This window comes from Petaurus breviceps, unplaced genomic scaffold, assembly GCF_028583685.1.
Source record: "Petaurus breviceps papuanus isolate PSGF00001 unplaced genomic scaffold, PetGlider_PUasm1.0 126, whole genome shotgun sequence".
In the NCBI taxonomy this organism is placed as follows: Eukaryota; Metazoa; Chordata; class Mammalia; order Diprotodontia; family Petauridae; genus Petaurus; species Petaurus breviceps.
The window spans coordinates 32,419,037-32,431,877 of NW_027185655.1; the positions used below are offsets into that span (position 1 = coordinate 32,419,037).

General features: G+C 41.0%; 1 protein-coding gene across 2 annotated transcripts in view; it reads right to left on the reverse strand.

The window, feature by feature from the left end:
- PPA2 (inorganic pyrophosphatase 2) overlaps positions 1–12,841 on the reverse strand; it is a 116,938-nt gene that overhangs the window by 87,642 nt on the left and 16,455 nt on the right. For both annotated transcript variants that reach the window (XM_069094710.1, XM_069094701.1), the window contains 2 exons: positions 9,537–9,590; positions 7,588–7,707 (listed from right to left, as the gene is read on the reverse strand). In XM_069094710.1, the coding sequence (XP_068950811.1) occupies positions 7,588–7,707; positions 9,537–9,590 (174 nt within the window). The remainder of the gene's footprint in view (positions 1–7,587; positions 7,708–9,536; positions 9,591–12,841) is intronic.

Genomic DNA, 12,841 nt, shown 5'->3' on the forward strand with positions numbered 1-12,841 from the left:
AAGAAAATAGGAAATGCTGGTGCCAGAAATTTAAAACCAGGGTTTCCAACTCCAATTCCAATACCCTTTTCATTTATCAAACCTATTTAAAATTTTGGATTACATATATATCACTGTCCCCTCCTCTGGAACTGATAACAGATTCATAGAATTTTAGGAGGGGAAGACGCTTCAGAGTTGTTATCAAGTCAGCACCCCTGATTTTTTTGCAGATGAAGAAACTGAGACCTAGGGAAATCAAATTACTTGCCCAGTTAAGTAACAGTCCATTATACTTTACACATTACACATGCATATACATTCTTAGGTATAGGCAGAATTTCTACCTACTCAAATATTTTTCCTTCTTACTTTCTACAGCCTACTATGGAACAAAATGGCCCCAACCAATCAAAACAAAATCAACCAATCAATTCCAATGACCTATATTCAACATACCCAATTTTCTATACCCACTCAATTCACATCATTCACCTCAAAGTCCTTTATCTAATCTCATAATCTCAAGCAATATCTTCCTTTAGAAAGTCTAATCATTTCCAAATGCTGTTTTTGGAGGCAAACCACTTATTTTCCAAATGGCCTTGGGCAAATGACATAATCTCAATTTCTTCATCTACAAAAAGAAGGGGTTCAGCTAGATAGACAGCTAAGATCTCTTCAAACTCTCTCTATAGCCATGATATTTCTCTTTCTCTTGTTTCTCTCTGCCTCATTCACTTTTCAATGACCAAGGTGAAGAATTTTAAAAATCTTACAAGCTGAAAGGACCTGAAAACTAATCTAATCCAACATCCTAGCCAAAGTAAAGATTTCCTCTATGATTTCCCTAAGAGATGAACACTTTCAATGGAGAGGAGTCCACTCCTTCATATTCCATTGCTGAATTGTTATAATTGCTATCAAATGTCTCCCTTAGCTCGCACTGAAGTCTACTTTACTTTTCTTTCACTCATCAGCCCATAACTTTTTACTTTTATCGTAACTGTCAATGTTGTGCCTTTTCTTTACTGATGTTCATATAAAACAGATTGGGAGACCAATATGTTCAATTTGAGTATTGAACTCAGCCTTTTCACTGCTGAGCTGCTAACTCTTTTTTGCAAACAGACATAATGGATAGACACTAAGCTTGGAGTCTGGAAGACATGAGTTAGAATCCCATTTTATATGCTTCCTTGGCTGTGTGTCCCTAAGCAACTCACACCACCTCATCCTGTCTCAGTTTCCTCATCTGTCAAATGAGAGGGTTGGCCTCCTGACCTCTGAGTTCCCTTCCTCATTCTGTGACCTCTTTCTCTATTCTGAATTCCAGCCTTTTGTCAACACCTTAGAATGGGATTATAGAAAGAAAAGCGGCCTAACAGTCAGGAGACCTGAGTTCTAGTCCTGATTCTGGCACTACCCTCAAATCCTCAGTTTCTCTCTATTAAATGAGGGTATTGGACAAGATGGTCTCTGAGGTCCTCCTTTGGCTCTGAAATTCTAAGATGTCTGAGTCTCCGGGGCAGCAAAATGAAGAGAATCAAAAGCTTTGCGAGCACGCCCTCTTGTGGGAAATGAGGGCAGACTTAGGTCCTGAAAATGTGGCCTGACCATGGCCAAGTAGAATGCCAGGTCACCTAGGGAGAAGGAAGCTCAAAGACTGTCTTGATAAACCTGTTTCTTCTTACTGCTCCTCGGATGCCCTAGACCTAATCAACATCTCTAATCCAAGTTAGTTCCCGAAGTCATGGCACCAGCAACTTCGTGGGATCATAGGTTGAGGGTTAGCAGGGGTGCCAAAAGCTGGAACAAGTTTAATCTCATTTTACAGATGAAGAAACTGAGGCCCAAGGAGACTACATCACTTCCCCAAGGTCACACAGGGAGCAAAAAGCTGAGTCGAGATTTGAATCCAGCCCCCTGGGGATGATGCTGCCTGCCCTGATCCTCTGTTGTGATCATCAGTTTCTTGCAGTATCTCCCACATTGATGGCTATGACTTCTCAGCTCTAAGTCAATGTCTGGTGTCTGCCTTCTTCAGTCTCAACCCGCTCCTTCTCATGTTCGTTTAGTGACAAACATCTGTTGCCTTCTCTCCATATGTCCCTATCTATGATGCTGCTTTCTAGACTATTTCTCCCTTAAACCTGAGATGCCATTAGCTCTTCATGTAAAAGACACTATATTCACTCAAGAGGAAATATTAGGATGCTTAGTACCAATGAACAGCAAAATAATCGTGTGGATTAAAACAGTATTTCCCTTAGACAACAGATATCTGAAGTCGTCCTTGGGTATCATGTAATCATCTGGCTGGAGGCTGGGGAGGGGGGTGTCTGCACTTAGCCAGGCTCTTTAAGCACTCACAGAGAAGTACAACTGGAAGATAATTAGTCACGTGCGGCTAATTTTAGTGCCTTGGGGAAAACCAAGGATGCTTTTTGGCTAAAGCGAGCTACAACTTTGAGGAGACAGGAAAAGCTATTACTTGTAAAGGTCTAAAGGGCTGCGGGTTTGGGATAATGACAGCACACTGGAGAATCACAAGTTAAGTGGGGAGACGGCCACTCAAGCAGCATTTCACTGCTTGAGCGTTCTGCTAAGCATGGTTGGCTTGGTAACTGCTTTGTACAAATTTCCTTCCATTATGAGCCAAATCATAGGAGAAGAGCAAAATCCCGCAGCAAGACGGCTGAACACAAAACGTTACCTGAGTAATAAACGCATCAAGCGCCGAGAAAAGGCCACCTGACTTGGGCCAGTGACTGTCTCCAATTAATAATGGTAATAACGTAGAGTGCTTTAAGGCTCACAAAGCCTTCCTTTGGGTTATCTTGTTATTAAACTAGGCTGTTCTTAGAGCCAGCAACAAGTGCCCTACTGAAGATGGCCTGGGGAAGAAGAGGAAATGTATGCTAATTGCATTTCCATATTCTAGAAGGTCACTTATCTTGCATGTTTTATTTGGTAAATACTTATATGAGATTCTACCTAGAGCAGACATTTTCCCTGAAAATTAAAAATAAGAAGGATGCGTTATTTAGGGCTGGAAAAGACTCAAAACATCCTTTAAACCAAGAACCAAAGTTTCCTAGTAATCAGTGACTGAAGGTAGGATCACTGTAACAAAGAAAACCTTTCTCAAAATAGCCTATGTGCGGAAAAAAAAAGACCCATTTAAATTTCCCCCAATATTGAGAGTTTGGGACTACCTCAAAGCACGGGGAGGTATCTAAAGGTTCCCATCATATTGCTGTTAATATGTTTCACTATTCATATTAGTAGAATACTGGGACTAGCTTATCATGGAAAACTATTCTCAGTTCTCCAAAAGCTGGGTTTAAATAATTTATACTAGAGCAGTTAGGTGGCTCAGTGAATAGAGAGCACTGGCCCAGGAGTCAGGAGAACCTGAGTTCAAATCCGACCTCAGACACTTAACACTACTAGCTGTGTGACCTTGAACAAGTCACTTAACCCCAATTGCCCTGCTTTCCCCCTTCCAAAAAAAAAATCACTTAATTAATTTACATTTAGGTAACACTCTGTGGTTACACTGAATTTTACATACATTAGCTCATTTGCTCACCACACAGTAGTGGGAAGAAGGGAGTACAAATATTTTTTGCCATTATTGTACAAATGTAGAAGTGTAGGGTAGAGGGCAGAGAGCCAGTCCTGAAGCCAAAAACACCTGGGTTCAGGCCCTGTCTCTGACATCTAGATAAGCTATAAAACCCTAAGCAAATCTCTTTATGTCTCAGTGAGGTAAGCAACTTTGTTTTTTTTTTTTTTGCTTTTTGGAGGGGGGAGGGCAGGGCAGTTGGGTTAAATGACTTGCCCAAGGTCCCACAGCTATTAAGTTTTAAGTGTCTGAGGCCAGATTTGAACTCAGGTTCTCCTGATGCCAGGACCGGTGCTCTATTCACTGTGTCCCTCTATTCATTAGCCGACCCCGTGTAAGCAACTCTTTAGGACTATGAGGCATCCAGATTGGCTCAGTGGATAGAAATCTGGGCCTGGAGTTCAAATGTGGCCTCAGATACTTCTAGCTGTGTGACCCTGGCCAAGTCACTTTACCTCTGTTTGCCTTACTCCACTGAGAAAGGAAATGGCAAACCCCTCCAGTCCGTTTGCCAAGAAAACCCCATGGATTCATGAAGTCAGACACGACTGGACAAGAACAAGATTTTGACCTGGAACAGATGTGGAACTGCACTGATGATGGAGGGCAGGGCTTCACCCTCCACCATTAAAATCACAGGCCAGTCCGTTCCCTGCCCTTTACAAATGACAAAAGTGAGGTTCACAGAAGTTCGGATTAGCCGAGGACGCGCGGTGGCATAATGGGGCCTAAACACACTTATAATATTGTTTCCATGTGACAAAGCATTCAGCCAAGCCTCGTGAACTGATCTGGTGGACTTCTTCCCTTCAAGTCTCTCCCCAGGTAGTCCATGCTCTCCTCTGCTACCCGAGGGATGTGTCCAGGTCACCCTCCCCTCCCCATCCAATAAGCTCTAGTGGCTCCCTAGGACCTCTAGGATCAAACAGAAAACCCAAAATTTGTCTTTTAAAACCCTTCATAATCTGGCCCCTTCCTACCTTTCATCCTCTCCAGATTAGGTGATTCAGGGACACTGGCCTCCTTGCTGTCCCTCTCACAGGACAATCCATCTCCCAACTCCATGTATTTTCACTGGATGCCCCAGATCCTTGGATTGTTCTCCCTCCCTATCTCCACCTCTTGTCTTTCCTGGCTTCCTTCAAGTCTCAGCTAAAATGCCACCTTCTAGAAAAAGTCTTTCCCACCCCAGCCCCATTGGGCCTTCTGTCACACCCAGATATACCAGGTCCCCTTCTCCCTCCACTCAGACTATCCCCCATGCCTGCAATGCCCTCTCTGTCTCTTAAATTGTATTTATCACTTAAAACCCAACCCAAATGCTGTCATTTCTTCCAAAAGGCCTCCTTGATGTCCCTTCTCCTCCAGCCTCAAAGGTGTTTTGCTGGGCAACTCTCTGATATACAATATTGGGAAATGCCTTGTAGCTATCTGTGTTCACATCTCATGCCCCTCCTCAAAAGGAAGCTTGAGGAGCACAGAAACCTTACCTTATGTAAACTGTGTATGGTCCCCCAGAGCCTGGCAGAGGGCTTTGCATGTAGCAAGAACTTAATAAATGTTTGTATTTGCATATATGAGCAGCATTGTATGGAAAACATCACTTGTTTGGAGAGAAAGAACCTGGATTAAAGTCTTGACTCTGTGACTGCATTATCTGTGAGACCCTGAGAAAATCATTTAATCTCCCTGAGCTTCAGTCTGTTCATCTATAAAATTGGACTAATAACATTCAAACTCCTGACCTCACAGGTCTCTTCTATGGAAATCATTTTGCAAACTTTATAAATCTGAATTATTCTTCTGCAAGAATGAAGTGTAACTCAAGGACTTCCTGTATTGATTTCAGACAAGGCTGAAGGAGAAGCTGCCATAATCACCTCCATTCATCCTTTAAAACTGTGCTCCTTCACTTTAAGCAACTCTGCAAAATTCCTTGCCATATGAAATAAAAATATGAACCCCAAAGCCAACTCATTGGCTTTGAACTCAGAGTAGATTCAGTAATGCAGTGGGAAATGGTCCATACTCTACCTGTGACTTCAAACAAGTCACTTAACCTCACTGGGTCTCAGTTTCCTCAACTGAAAAATGAATGAATTGAACAAAATGATGTCTAAGGTTGTTCCAGCCCTAAGATATTCCAGCCCTAGGATATTCCCAGCCAAAGCAACCATTTTACATTTGCTACTTAAGTGCTAGTACTTGAAGTAACCCAGGAAAGAGCAATATATCTCAAGTTAAGAGACACTGACACTTAGAATTCCAGAAGAATCAAATGTGAAACTTCATGATCCTGGACAACTTAGTATCCATATTTTCAGGAGGAAAAAAAAATGCATAAGCTAATTAAGTTAACGGGAAGAGGGAGCTAGGCTGGTTATGTCATTGGTAAATGACAAATGAAGAAAAACCTTTTACCAATGCAAGCCAGCCTTCTTACAGTTTTGGAAAACTGCTGGAGTACTGAGAAGGTAAAGGATTTCTAAGTGTCATTCAATCAGGATGTGTAAAAAAATGGGACTTGAACTTAGGTCTTCCTGGCTCCAATATTAATCAGCTCTCTATCTACTACTGCTGCGTCTCAATTAAATTAGTATGTCAGATCAAAGTGCTTTAAATGCAAATGTTCCCACAGGAGAATATCTAATCAACAGGATTTATAGAACTAAGTTGCCCAAGTTCCTTCACGGGCTCCCTTCCTTCACACATTCTTCTCCTCCTACACAGTGTTCCAGCCCATGAGTGTGATCAAGGCTGCCCCCTTCAGCCTTTCACAGCCCCCTTCACTTACTCACAGGTCAACCAAGCTACATTTGCAGGCCGCAGGGCTGACAGAGAAACCTGCTATTTCCATGACTTCAATAGGAATTCTAATTCCTTTCAGCACACCATTTTAACCCAGAATGTATCCATGTGGGTGGCCTGACTGCATCAAAGACAGCCTGGCCCTTCAGAAAATTGTTTTCTCTTTTCTTTTCTTGTCAATGTTTATTCTACATGGGCAGCTGGTCTTAAGGGCTGGAGAAGGCAATGTCCCATTCTGAGATATCTGCTAAATAGCATCTTGGAATTTTATACAAAACTTCAAAAAAAAAAAACCCAAAACTCAACGACAACAAACAAAAACTCCCAATTCCAGACAGATGGGGTTCCAATGGCCTATGTAAACACAGAGGCAGATGTTTCTAGGTCCAGTAGGTCTTAACTGGGTACATTTTCATTTTTATTCATTCTGGTGCTCTGGAAGGAGTCACCTCCTCACTGGGAGGGAAGCAGCATGAAAGACAAGGAAGGGGGTGTAGGAGACAAGAAAAGAAGCATGGAGAGAGGGAAAAAGACAGATGCTGCTTTCCCATTACTCACAATGCTACCTCAGTGCTCATTTCCCTCCTTTTCACTGTTCTCCACTTAAAGATTATAAACACCGAACACTGAACAGTCTAAGTGAATAAGCTTACTAAGCTAATTCATAATGAGGTCAGGGAAAGAAAAAAATCAATTGAGAAGAAAACACACCACTCTCTGTTAAAGATGTAAAAAGACTCTTTTACATAAATATATTGCATTTTTCACATTCAAAGGGAAAACTGTAAATACAATTTGGCTTTAAACACTTTTGACTAACATGGGGTCATGTCCAAAGGGGGGAGGGAGGGACCAATCTATCTATCTATCTATCTGTCTGTCTGTCTGTCTGTCTGTCTGTATGTATGCATGCATGTATGTATGTATGTATGAAATACCAAGTTGGAGGATTCCTAAATGCTTAACTCCATGAAATTGTTTGTGGAAATACACATGATTTGGAAGAAAATTTATTGATATAATAAAACTTTGCCTTAAAAAAATCGAATTTACAAATCTCTCAAACAGACATATCCTTACTGCTGATTTAAATTCATGCAGTGCACAGGATTTACAAGGCAATTTACTCAGAAGACAGAAAAGTTTCGCCATTATAACAAAAATGTTACCTGAGGGAGGGCGCCATAATTCCATATATAACCCCTGTGAGGGAAGATATTTGCCACATAACGTAGCTTGCCTTTCTTTATATCTTGTTTAATGGGATTCAATGGCTCCTTGGTGGCAATCTAAAGAGATCATAGGGAAAAAAAAAAAGGGAAAAAGTCAAATGAACAGCAATTAATCCTCTATCCGACTGGATGAAAAGTTCTTTAAAAGTCTGAAATTTTCAGACTACCAAAATTCATCTCATATGCTAAAAAAAAAAAAATCAAGATTTTTCATACTACTAATTTACAAGCTAATCTTTATAAGCTTGGAGAAAATGTCTGGAAAAGAAATGTCGAGATTTTACAAGCCTATCAAGCTCAAAAATCCAACAAGTAGGAAGATTGGGATGGTCAACAGATTAAGATTAGTCAATTTGCTTTTTAAAATCAATCATGATAAAATTAATTATGAGGCCATGGTTCAGCTGGTTGGTTCAAAGTCATATTTCTACCAAACTTCACTAAAATAGTCTCAAATTATTCAGAGGGAAAAAAATTACCTATAATACCAAGTCAGTAAAAATAAGCATCAGCATGTCTGATGAAGAAAATCATTTACATTGGGTGAAGTTTCATATTTTGGGATCCTGTGACTTCCTTTACTAGGCAAGGGTGAAAAAGATTGTGAAATAGTATATAAAGAGAGGAATAACCTAGTGCTTATCATTATCATGATTAAAAACTCTAATAAAGGTTGATCATTATAACAGGTGCAGGAGGTGTTGGCAACTTTCCATACATTCTGAGAAACAGGCCTACCAAAAAAACATCCCTAATTTAAAAGCTAGAATTAACATTAATACTGCCACTAAAGTGGTAGTAGAAACGCTTTGGATAACTCAACAAAAACAGTTGCCATAAATTAAATCCTACTTTGCTCTGCAAGTGGTCTTGCTGAATGCTTCATGAAGACTACCAGGGGAAGCTGTGGAGGGGCCTTGGTCTGAACATCTTCTAGGCTTGCTTCTTGTGAAGAAGATTCAAAATGAATAATCAGCAGAAGAGCAGATGTTCTTAGATAGTCATCGTAAATCAGGCATTGCCCTGGAAAACTCTATCACTCCTGCATGAGCAAAATCTAAAGGGAGAATTAAGTCCTTGGAAACCAAACTGGCATCACTCCCAAATAAACAGGTTTCAGGGCTGTCACTGAACTAAATATAACTCAGTGGCTGCTAGGGTCACCCTTGAAAAGAGCGCTTGCCATTTCCCAAGGTGAAGGAGAGCATGAGGGAAAAGACGGGTCAATTCTCAGATATATAGGTCATTTACTATACAGATTAAGTTAAAAGATCCGCACTGAATAAAACCCAAACAAGTAAGGATGAGTACAACTGCACCCACCTAACATCTAAATTTTAAACTTTTTTTTTTAATGTATCCTGGGGCCAGTTTCAGAGTCTGGAGAGCCTGGCTTGAGGTTCTGCCTCTGGAAAATATTAGTTGTGTGACTTTGGGTAAGTCATTCTCAATACCTTCAGGGATACTTTAAGAATATGAATTTTGAAAGGTTACAGATCTGCATTGGTAGATGGAATGTCCACATTGGAAGTTCTCTACCCTGATGACATCACAGGTCATAGGCTCACACATTTAAAGCTGAAAGACCCTCAAAGTCCATCTAGACCAACCCCTTCATTTTACAAATGAGAAAACTGAGGTCCAGAGAGGTTAAGTGATTGGCCCAAGATCACAATGGTAGTTCAGATCAACAGAAATTTTTTTAACTAAATGGAAAATAAATTCAACAAGAAGGTTCTTAAGTTAGAACTTTTTTCCTCATTAAAAAATTAGCCAACCATATTGAATTTTGTGGGAAACTCTTTAACTAAAAGACCATGTTTTGGATGCTTAATAATGAAGTTATAATTTCCTTTGATATTAGTAGGATTTATTCAATCACATACCTCCATTTTGGCATTTGTCCAACGAGGTACTTCTACGACCATATTAAACACTGTCTGGGAAAATAACAATAATAAAAGAATTTAAAGCATGTCCATTCAAAACATCTCATTTTATGTGCTTCAAAATACACTTCAGTTTTTTTATTCCTATGACATCAACCAACCTTAATCTAAGAAAAATTCTTACTCAAGTTCAATGAGCTTCTTATTCCAAAGTCTTCAATTTCCTAAAAACTGGGAGAAAATAATGTCTAAAATACTACAACTACATTCTCCAATTTTCCATATCATGAGAACAATAGAAATTCAAGTCAGAGGGCCTTGAGTCAAATCATGGATCTTTTACTTACTACCCAAGTGACCCTGAAAAAGCCACTTACATTCTCTGGGTCTCATTTCTTCATCTGTCAAATGAGGAAGGTGGCCTTAAAGACCTGTTCTGGCTCTAAATCTATAATCCTATGATGAAAATCCTACAAGAGCCAAGCTAGAGATGATTTTGCTCAACCCTCTCACTTGACAGATTAGTAAAATGAAGTGGAGAGAGGTGAAATTACCTTCTCTTATTTTTTGTCATTGAGTGCTTTTTTTTTTTAAGTTCTGTATGAAATTCCAAGATGTTATTTAGCAGATACCTGAAAATGTGGACATGGGCCTTATCCATACTCAAGACCAAATGCCCATGTGGAATGAACATAGACAAGAAAAGAAAAGAGAAAACAAATATTCACATGACTACTAAGTGGTAAAGCCAGAATTTGAACCTTGATCTCCCCTCTCCCAATCTCCCTTACTATAGAGAAGAGTTTACATCTGGAAATGGACCCTATAGTGCATTTAGTGGATAGAGTTGGAAGGCACAGGAGCTCTTGTCCTACCTCCATTTAACCACTTAAGTTTCTCAGGTGAATTTTCTTCATCTTTAAATAAATGCCCACTTCACAAGACTATCTTCAGGATCAAAAGAAAGTAAGCTTGGGGAAATCACCTGAAAAGTGTAAAACGCTATACCAACATGAAAATTATTAATACTCAATGTAAAATTAGTAGAAGTAGTCATTAAAGTTTGTTCTCACTGGCAGCACAATTAGGAGTTATTCCAGCCAAAGCATTGCCAAACTCTCAAACTAGAAGGTAAGAGACCCTAGAGTTAGCTGGAAGACAAGCGAGTTGCTTCATTTACCATTTCTGAACTTTTTCATGCTCTGCATGGCTACGTAAGTGCAGTTTCAATCGAAAGTGGCTCTAGGAATATGGTGGGTTCAAAAGTCTCCTCACCATCCCCCCCCCACTGTCCTATCAAGGGAACTTCTTAAGGCAAGGCTAAGTCAGCCATAGGAAGTGCTCTAACAGCCAATCTCATCATTGCTACATAACGGCTTAGATAGAGCTTGTTAAGCCATGTCTGAAGTTTCTCAGAGGCTGAAACAAAGAAAGTTCTTTACTCACGATTAAATGGAACTCCAAAGAAACACAAAGGCACTGAATGGTGTTTTTATGAAGCTGCCCCTAGCCGTGGCTCAGGGATTCATACGGTACAACTGCAGCATGCTGGCTATAAGAGGGGGAAGGCTAAACCTGAGCCTGGATTTCTCTGCTTGCTCTAATTCTCAACAATTATTCCCCAAAGCATGTCTCATCACCCGCCTCAAGCTACTGCAGACACAGCCCCACCATTATGTTTCATTTTCTATGCTCTTTCGTGAGGCACCTCTGCACCTGTTTAAATATATCTGAAGTCATCGTTATAAAGGAAAACCTAAGTAAATGGCAGATGTTCACATAATTTATTCATCTCCAAAAGCCTGGTTACTAGAGAACAAATGCCTTGGATGAATGCATAGAAGACCACACTAGTGACAAGAAATGGAGTTTTATACAATGCTAACTACCATAACCACTCCCAGAGCTCAGAATGAGGCCAAAAGGACCACAGATGAGGGCTGAATTTTAAGCTGGCCAAGTACAGTCTCCCCTAAAACCTCTCTCAATCTGGTTCTGATCACTAAGGACTTATTCCCAGCCTGCCTCCTTGCTCTTCTCCAGCAAAAGGCACGTGCTTACAATACAGGGGGGGAAAATGACATTTTTCTGATGTTTTTCCTAAAAGTTCACTTGTAAGTTAGTCATTTGGAACGCTGTATGCATTTTCCCACTGATCAATAAATGATAAAACACTTATTAAGCACCTACCATTTGCTGGGCACCATGCTAGGTGCTAGAGAAGCAAAAGCCAAAATGAAATGGTCCCTGCTTTCTAAACTATAAGATGCAATCCTTTAAATGAGTTGTTAGGTTTCCAGGCTAGCCCATGAGCCTACTACCACATTACCTAGCCCACTCCTGAAACAGTACTAAGTCAGTATCTCCCCAAATCCCAAGCCCCTTTGACCTCTCTTAGGCTGAGTCCCTCTGAGTCCCAAGCCTAGGATTTGCTGGGGTGGGGGGGGAGGAGAAGGGAAGGGAAAGAGAGCAGGAAGGCAGAAAGAAGGTAAAGACTATGTGGAAGAAGCTCCACTAGCAGTCAGAACACGGATCTGAGAACACGCGGCAACAGCTATTCCTCCTGCACATTTGGGAGAAGACAGATTACCCAGGTCTCCACTGAGTTGGACAGTATTCATGCATTGGAAAGGGAAATCCGACCTCATCTAATTTACCTGCAAAACTGCTCTCTCTTATCTCACCTACTAGTGGTCACCAAGTACACAACATGTCTCTCAATCTGACTTACGCATAATTATTTAATGGAACGTTTTGGAGTTCTTTCCTTCTGCTTCTGCATAGGGTGAAGATCCAAGTTCCAAGTTCAACCCCAGCACAGGTGCCATGAACTGAGTAGTCAGAGGGGGAAGGTCTCCTTCCCCACTCTCCTCTTCTACCTCATGGCCCCCAGAAGCCAGCTCGGGGCATGTGCTTGGCCCATTTAATTTGTCCTTTCCAGCTACTGTTGTGGGGGGTAGAATCCCCACAGTATGGGGACTCAAACCAGGGTGATCTTCAAGCCAGGATACCAAGCCCAGAGCTGCAGCCAAGAGGAAGCCTACAACTGCAGCCCAAGGAGGATTCAGACTTGGAACATGGGCCTGGGCAAAGCTGGGACCCTAATTCCCTTCCCCCACCCAGAGTATAAGATAGGCATGGGGGGGCGGGGCGCTTTATGCCCCCAACTTTGGGGGGGACATTTGCATGTTTGCTCTTGCTATCCCTTTGTAAATGTTATTTTGTAAAAAGCAAAAAGGAAGAAGGAAAAGAAGAAGAGGAAGGAAGGAAGGAAGGAAGGAAGGAAGGAAGGAAGGAAGGAA